Source organism: Protobothrops mucrosquamatus, unplaced genomic scaffold (genome assembly GCF_001527695.2).
Source record: "Protobothrops mucrosquamatus isolate PMUCROS unplaced genomic scaffold, P.Mucros_1.0 scaffold2328, whole genome shotgun sequence".
Lineage (NCBI taxonomy): Eukaryota > Metazoa > Chordata > Lepidosauria > Squamata > Viperidae > Protobothrops > Protobothrops mucrosquamatus.
Genome location: NW_015388411.1, coordinates 78,886 through 86,800, shown reverse-complemented (window position 1 = coordinate 86,800; position 7,915 = coordinate 78,886). Strand labels below are relative to the sequence as shown.

The 7,915-nt window shown below is 42.2% G+C and overlaps 1 protein-coding gene across 1 annotated transcript in view; it reads left to right on the top strand.

Annotated features, from left to right (window-relative positions):
• LOC107295394 (polycystin-2-like) overlaps positions 1 to 7,644 on the top strand; it is a gene marked incomplete at its 5' end in the record, with an annotated part of 19,673 nt that extends 12,029 nt beyond the window's left edge. Inside the window, 6 exon segments of the mRNA XM_015824709.1 lie at positions 851 to 999; positions 2,247 to 2,368; positions 3,204 to 3,321; positions 4,165 to 4,328; positions 5,326 to 5,473; positions 7,384 to 7,644. Of these exon segments, the coding sequence (XP_015680195.1) occupies positions 851 to 999; positions 2,247 to 2,368; positions 3,204 to 3,321; positions 4,165 to 4,328; positions 5,326 to 5,473; positions 7,384 to 7,644 (962 nt within the window).
• Between the last annotated feature and the right edge of the window lie 271 nt (positions 7,645 to 7,915).

The following is a 7,915-nucleotide window of genomic DNA, read 5'->3' as shown; positions in this document are numbered from 1 at the left end:
AGAGAGATACTCTAGCAAAAGCCTTCCCTTTTAGGCTCTTAAAGGGATACAGACACAGACCCTGCTGAGTAATTCCTATCATTGCTTCATCCACTTTATGTTACATTACATCATTACATAAGCTGTTTAGCTATTAAATTATTACCTTGACAAAAAGTAAAATATTTTTTTAATTAGTTTGAATAATTAAATGGAATTGCTGAATTGTCTTGCGCCAAGTTGCCCCATGGTGAGTTGGCCATGGCGAGTTGTCCTGTGGTGAACTAGCCATGATGAATTGGCTGTGGCGAATTGTCCCATTCTGTCTCTATCTGATCACCTGCCAAGTTCCTGTCAAAATCAAAACCAACATGGTTCACATTGGGCATTCATGGAATGCTGGCCTAAAGTCTCACAGATGTCTGGTGCTAGCAAGTGATGAAGCTGCTTAATTTTCTGAATATATGAATAGGCATTAACACAAGTGGCAATGTAATATCTACTTTTCATGAGACCTAAGAAGTGGTGGGATTCAGCCAGTTTGCACCACTTCAGTAGAACCTGTAGCTAATTTTTTGTTGCCCAGGCCCAGAATGGACTTCCAGAAGCGGCATTCACACAGAGAACCGGTTGTTCACATATTTGAATCCCACCACTGGACCTAAGGGTGTGTCCTGCTATATTTCCTTCTGCATTGTCCACATGCCGCATAAATGATTTAATTTTTGTTTTTTTCTAATGACTACTCTGGTAAGATACATTAAATCAGTTTAAACGGACCAGAAAAATATTGTTTTATGCTTGCAGTTGCCAATCTTAATTGCTAGAGATATTGAAAAATAACTTTTTTTGTACTGGGATCCTTGGTCAGCATTTTTGTTTTTTTTAAAAAAATATTTCTAAAATGCTTTTCTTAAACAGAACATGTTTTTGGCCATCATCAACGACACATATTCAGAAGTCAAAACTGATATGATACAGCAGAAGTCGGAAATGGAACTTTCAGATCTTATTAAAAAGGTAATCGAGAACTCACAGTCTCCCGGTGACTGGCTCCAGACCACGCAACTGGCTTTCAGGGTTGAGGCGGGACTTGAACTCATTAGGGTTTAGAGTGTTGACTCTATTAAAATCAGGGCTTATGATGCCTGGTTCCATCACAAAATAGTTTATTTAGTTGTTTTGTTCTGTTGTAACAAATTGTTTATAATTCCATTTTTGACCGGACTGGAGTAACCCCCTGATCAAGATAATGGGTCTAAGAAATTTAAATAACAGAATAAGATGATAAATGAGTTGTTTCCATCTAGTAGTGGGAGGTTGGGGAGGAAAATATCATTTCATTTAAATATTTTAAAATGAAAGAGACTAGACGATCTTCCTGATACAATCTATTGCTATCAGAACCTCAGCTGACAATCAGCTAACATACCTGTATATAACAGAATCTGTGCATGATTTATAACTGTTTTCCAAACTTGTCAACCTTAAGATGTGTGGACTTCAACTCCCAGAATTCCCCAGCTGACTAGGGGATTCTTTGTGCTCAAATCTACATATCTTAAAGTTCCCAAGGTTGAAAAACATTGATATAGAAGTTTTAAGGATAATCAGTAAATCAATTATTTTAACAAGTACTTCTAAATCAGCCAAATAGATATTACGAGAAGAGCAACAAAGATGATTAGGGGACTGGAGGCTAAAACATATAAGGAACAGTTGCTGGAATTGGGTATGTCTAGTTTAATGAAGAGAAGGACGAGAGGGGACATGATAGCAGTGTTCCAATACCTCAGGGGCTGCCACAAAGAAGAGGGAGTCAAGCTATTTTCCAAAGTGCCTGAAGGCAGGACAAGGAGCAACGGGTGGAAACTGATCAAGGAGAGAAGCAACTTAGAACTAAGGAGAAACTTCCTGACAGTTAGAACAATTAACCAATGGAACAACCTGCCTCCAGAAGCAGTGAATGCTCCAACACTGGAAGTTTTTAAGAAGAGACTGGACAGCCATTTGTCTGAAATGGTGTAGGGTTCCTGCCTGAGCAGGGGGTTGGACTCGATGACCTCCAAGGTCCCTTCCAACTTTAGTATTATTATTATTATTATTATTATTATTATTATTATTATTATTACTATTACTATTACTATTACTATGCAGGTCTGCAATTGGTAAGCCATTAGCTTCCATTGGGAACTTCAAGGCGCTTCATTGCATTGCTTGCCTAACAGTTGTATCCACATAAGGAATATATTGCTCTCCTTTTTCAGGGATACACCAAAGCCATGGTGAAATTAAAATTGAAAAAAACACCAGTCGATGACATTTCAGAGAGTCTGCGCCAATGTGGAGGCAAATTAAATTTTGATGAACTGCGGCAAAACCTAAAGGGGTAACTTTGCACCGTTTTTTTTCTTTTGTACAGAGATTAAATAACAAATAAATGATCACACAGTTCCTTTCAGAAGTAGCGCTGTTTTCCGCAGCTCAACAATGGAGTAAAGAAATAGTAAGCCAAGGGATTAGATAAGAAAAAAGAAAGGAAAGGAAATTAAATATAGTTTACCACGCAACCGTTTGCAATTTCTCTCCATATCTTTCTGGCCTTGCAAACTAGTCTTCTTTGTATCATATCCATTGCCTTTTGTTCCTTTAATTTCTCACATCTCATTTTCAGATTCTCATCAATTCTGTCAAATCATGGTTTCTTTGGTCTTTTCCTTCCTGTCAGCATATTCACCTCCCTTTATGTTGGTGAATGGATCCTTATTTACTCCTGGTTTACTCTTTCTGTAAGTCAGACTATCTCAATGAATTTCTTTGTATCATCTCCATATGAAAATACCTGTCCATTCTTCTAATCACAAGCATTTCTTATAGGTATCCAGAAAACATATTTTACTTCCATCATATAGCACTCTTATCTCAATAAACTGAGTTACAAGAAAGTGTCTGTCTCCTCGTATATTTACTGGCTTAAAGTAAAGATATGATTACTTCACAATAGTTCTTTTTTCAAGGCATGCTTTTTATACAGGGTAACACTTCTGGTTGCATTTAGTGACCCTGCTAATTATATGACAGTTCTCCAAAACAATAATATAATTAAGTTGCTGAATACAGAATGACTCTGTGAAGGCCCCTTATTTATTGCTCGCACCAGAAAATAATTTTTAACCTAAAATATTTAAAGCAATCATATTTAAAAACCTAGCCTTTACTTCCAGAAAGGGACGTACTGATGCTGAGATTGAAGCCATCTTTACAAAGTATGACCAAGATGGAGATCAAGAATTGACTGAGTTGGAGCATCAGCAAATGAGAGATGATTTAGAGAAAGAGAGGGTGAGCTTTATATTGGATGGTGTGGTCGCATCCTTGAAAAATGGGGGAGGTTATTTGTTAGCCTGCACTGCTATTGTACCAGAAAGAAATCTTTATGGCTATGAATGCAGTAAAGAATTCTGGAATTCCATTTCTTGGGAAATTTGCTTTTTGATTTCAGAGAAACACTTTTACCTACTTCTGTTTACTAACTTTGTACAATCTCATTGCTGGTGAAGATCTCTGGCTGCTGAGTGTTGACTGATGAGGCAACAAAATAGCGTACAGGTAGTCCTCGACTTATGAACACAGTTGAGCCCAAAGTTTCTGTTGTTAAGTGAGACATTTGTTAAGTCAGTTTTGCCCCATTTTACGACCTTGCTTGCCACAACTGTGAATCACTACAGTTGATAAGTTAGTAACCTGGTGGCTAAGTGAAACTGGCTTCCCCATTGACTTTGCTTGTCAGAAGATTGCAAAAGGTGATCCCTTGGGACACAGCAACAGCCATTAAGTATAAACCGGTTGCCAAGCATCTGAATTTTGACCGCATGGTCATGGGGATGCTTCAAAGGTCGTAACAAAAACGGTCGTAAGTCACTTTTTTCAGTGCCGTTGTAACTTTGAACAGTCACTAAATGAACTGTTGTAAGTTGAGGACTAACGGTATTGGTTTTGGATAGGAAATGTTTTGCTCATCCTGAATTGCAGTAGGTTGGGTTGGGCAATCTACTATTTACCTTGAAAGAACCACAAAAATATTCTCAGTGGGTCAAGCAGGTTTCCATTGCCTGCGAATAGGACACACTGATTGTAGGAGTAAGAAAGAGTCAAATTCTAACAGTTGTGTTTGTTTTCACTAAGGAGGACTTAGAGCTAGACAGAAGTTCTCTAAACCGTCCACTCAGTGGCCGTAGCTTTCCACGAAGCCTTGATGATTCGGAAGAGGACGATGACGACGATAGTGGACACAGCTCCAGAAGAAGAGGCAGCAGCTCAAGTGGCGTTTCATATGAAGAGTTCCAAGTGTTCGTGTTACAGTTTTTTTCCTGTCAAATCTCAAATCTTTATTAATTCTAAAAGTACAGAATTATGTCAAGAACTCATGATACCTAACTCTCTTTCCACACAAATCTGATTTCCAATTGCACCTGGCTGAAAGCAGCTCTCCAGAATAGATCAGAGGCTATTTCAGACTTTCTTATCCAAGAGCCCACTAGACTCATGGACATGGATGTTCCTAACGAAAGTCGTAGATGAAATATTATTTTCTCATGAATGAAGGCGAATATACGCGTCCCAGGATAATGCGGCAGGATCCAATCTGGGTCAGTCACCGGAACCAAAGTTTTTGTCTTCCGAGCTTCCGGATTCATAACGGGAACCCATCCTTAGGGAACTTCTCTCTAGCAGAGTGTGTGCTTTGGGCTGTTCTTTGTGTGGGATTTACAACAGACACTCTATAAATACCACACACAATAATCCAAACCACATACTCTACTAGAGAGAAATTCCCTGAGGGTGGGCAAAAACACTGGTTCCGCTGACTGACCCAGATTGGATCCTGAAAGATTATTTTAACTGTTATTCTAAACCAGTGGTTCTCAACCTGTGGGTCGGGACCCCATTTGGGGTCGATCGACCATTTCACGGGGGTCGCCAAGCAAGGCTGTCCGCCATTTTTTTCCCTTTTCCGGCGGGTGCCTTACCTCCCTTGGGCTGGGCCAGCTGGTGGTCGGCCTGCTCCGTCTCTGCCGCTTGCCAGCTACGCCTCGGCCGGCACAGGGGGCGGAACCACGCATGTGCGGCGCTCCCAGGCAGGGAAAGTCCTCGACTTACAACCGGTTGGGTAGTCCTCGACTTACGACCGGTTTAGTCCTCGACTTACGACCAATTGGGGTCGCGGCATTAAAAAGGTTGAGAACCACTGTTCTAAACCATCTTTGGGACAGAGATTTGAAAGAGAATGTGTTGTCCATGCTGTTCTTCAAATCCTAACTGTACCCAAATGCATTTTCCGTTCAGCTTGGTCCGTCGAGTGGATCGCATGGAACATTCCATAGGCAGCATTGTATCTAAGATTGATGCTGTCATAGTCAAGCTGGAAACTATGGAGAGAGTTAAACTGAAGAGGAAAGAGGTGCTGGGCAGACTACTCGATGGAGTTGCAGAGGTAAATTTACTTAACGCTGGCAAAACATTCAGTATTTATTTTGCAAACGTCGCTATTTTGTATTTCATTTCTTCAGATGAAAGGATGTTGCTACTGGATTGTGTACCACATAGTCACGGTCAACTCTTAGAGAGCACGCGGGTAGATTTTCGTCACGATAATCTGTCTCTAAACTGAGCTTTCAGTTCTTCCAGTGGGGCACCATCCCCATTGTAAATGAATCCATAGATTTCACAAAAATCAATTAATAATAATAATAATAACAACAACAACAACAACAAGAGTTGGAAGAGACCTTGGAGGTCTTCTAGTCCAACCTCCTACTCAGGCAGGAAACCCTATACCAGGGGTAGGCAACCTTGGCTCTTTTATGACTCGTGGACTTCAACTCCCAGAATTCCTGAGCCAGTCATGCTGAGGGGAAAGGGAGAGGTTTCCAAGCTGGGCCATGCTGGCTCAGGAATTCTGGGAGTTGAAGTCCACGAGTCATAAAAGAGACAAGGTTGCCTACCTCTGGCCTATATCATCTCAGACAAATGGCTGTCCAGTCTCTTCTTGAAAACTTCCAGTGTTGGAGCATTCACAACTTGTGGAGGCAGGTTGTTCCACTGACTGATTGTTCTAACGGTCAGGAATTAAAAGCAGGGTATTTTATCAGAATTATACCATTCTGGCTACAGATAGTCCTCGACTTACAACCATTCGTTTACCGACCGAAGTTAAAATGGCACTGAAAAAAGTGACTTAGAATTGATCCTCACATAACTGTTATAGCATCCCCAAGTCAAATGATCAAAATTTGGGCACTTGATTTGTTGTTAGTTGCGAAGTCGTGTCCGACCCATCGCGACTCCATGAACAACGTTCCTCCAGGCCTTCCTGTCCTCTACCATCTTCTGGAGTCCATTTAAGCTCACGCCTACTGCTTCAGGGACTCCATCCAGCCACCTCCTTCTCTGTCGTCCCCTTCTTCTCTTGCCCTCCATCTTTCCCAGCATTAGGCTCTTCTCCAGTGAGTCCTTCCTTCTCATTAGGTGGCCAAAGTACTTGAGTTTCAACTTCAGGACCTGGCCTTCTAAAGCAGGGCTTTTCAACCAGTGGTACAGGTATCACCTGTGGTACATTGGCACCTGGCAGGTGGTACGCGAGCATCCTAGAAAAGTGGTAGTGGGGGAGGGGAATGAGCTGAACCGGTGGCAGCACCGCACAAGCCTGAGCGAGAGATGGCTGGAGCTGCAGGGCTGTCAGGGCTCAGCGGAAGCGCCAGGCTCCAACTGGAGCTCGGTGCTGATCCTGGCGCTTCTGAGCCCAGAAGAAGCGCCGATCAGCTGGAATGTTGCAGCATCTCCAGGGTCTTGTGATTTACATTCCGATGCTTGGCAACTGATTCATATTTATGACGTTCACAGTGTCCCAGGGTCATGTAAAGTGACCAAAACCTGCTGCAACCACCCAGCAGACGGGGGGAATAAAAACCAAACACCCCCCCCACCCCACTCTCACTGCCAATCCTCAACAGAAATGCTCACAACAATGAAAACCTCGGACAGGAGGAAGAGCGCCGCCGGGCGGGCCGGCAGGTGTCTTGCTTGGCTGTGGCTTGGGGGGCACTTTTTTCAATGCTATTGTAACTTCAAACAGTCACTAAGCAAGCTGTTGTAAGTCGAGGACTACCTGTACTTTATCACTTTTTTCCCTTTTTTTTTTGGGTCATCAGGTTTTTGACACCTTGCTAGGCGACTGGTGGTATTTGGATGTTGCCATATCCTAAAAGTGGTACAATGGGTGAAAAGGTTGAAAAGCCCTGATTTAAATTATTAAAAATAATTTTAAAATGCGTTTATACCTTTGCACTAAAAGAGAGTTTTAGCAATTTGAGCACGATCAGAGATTGTGGTATTTCTGCTTAGGATGAAAGGCTGGGTTGTGACAATGACGCGCGCAGAGATCAGATGGAGAGACTGGTACGAGAAGAACTGGAACACTGGGAATCGGATGATGCTGCATCCCAAGTAAGCCATCGAATGGGAACCCCGGTGGGATTCAACAGCCACGGACGGACCAGGAATCCCCGCCCTTCTTCCTCACAGTCCACAGAAGGCATTGATGGAGGAGGAGGAGGAGGAGGAGGAGGAGGAGGAGGCAATAGAGGGAGCAACATCCACGTCTAGTAGCATTTGTATTTGCTGAAACTCTTTTCCACAAATCATGAGTTAACTAAAGGACAAGATGCCTTGGGACAGGGCTGTGATTTTATAGGGTAAGATATAGGAAACTATCATGTTGTGATCTGGTCTGGCTTTTAAAAACCAGAGCTTCTTGTTTAAATGCCCTTGGTTTCCTTTCCAACTGCTTTCATTAAAAAGGGGCACACTTCTCGACCTGCTAGGAGAAAACAGGGAAGCTGGTAAATTTATTTTCCAGTTCTAGAACTTAAGGTGA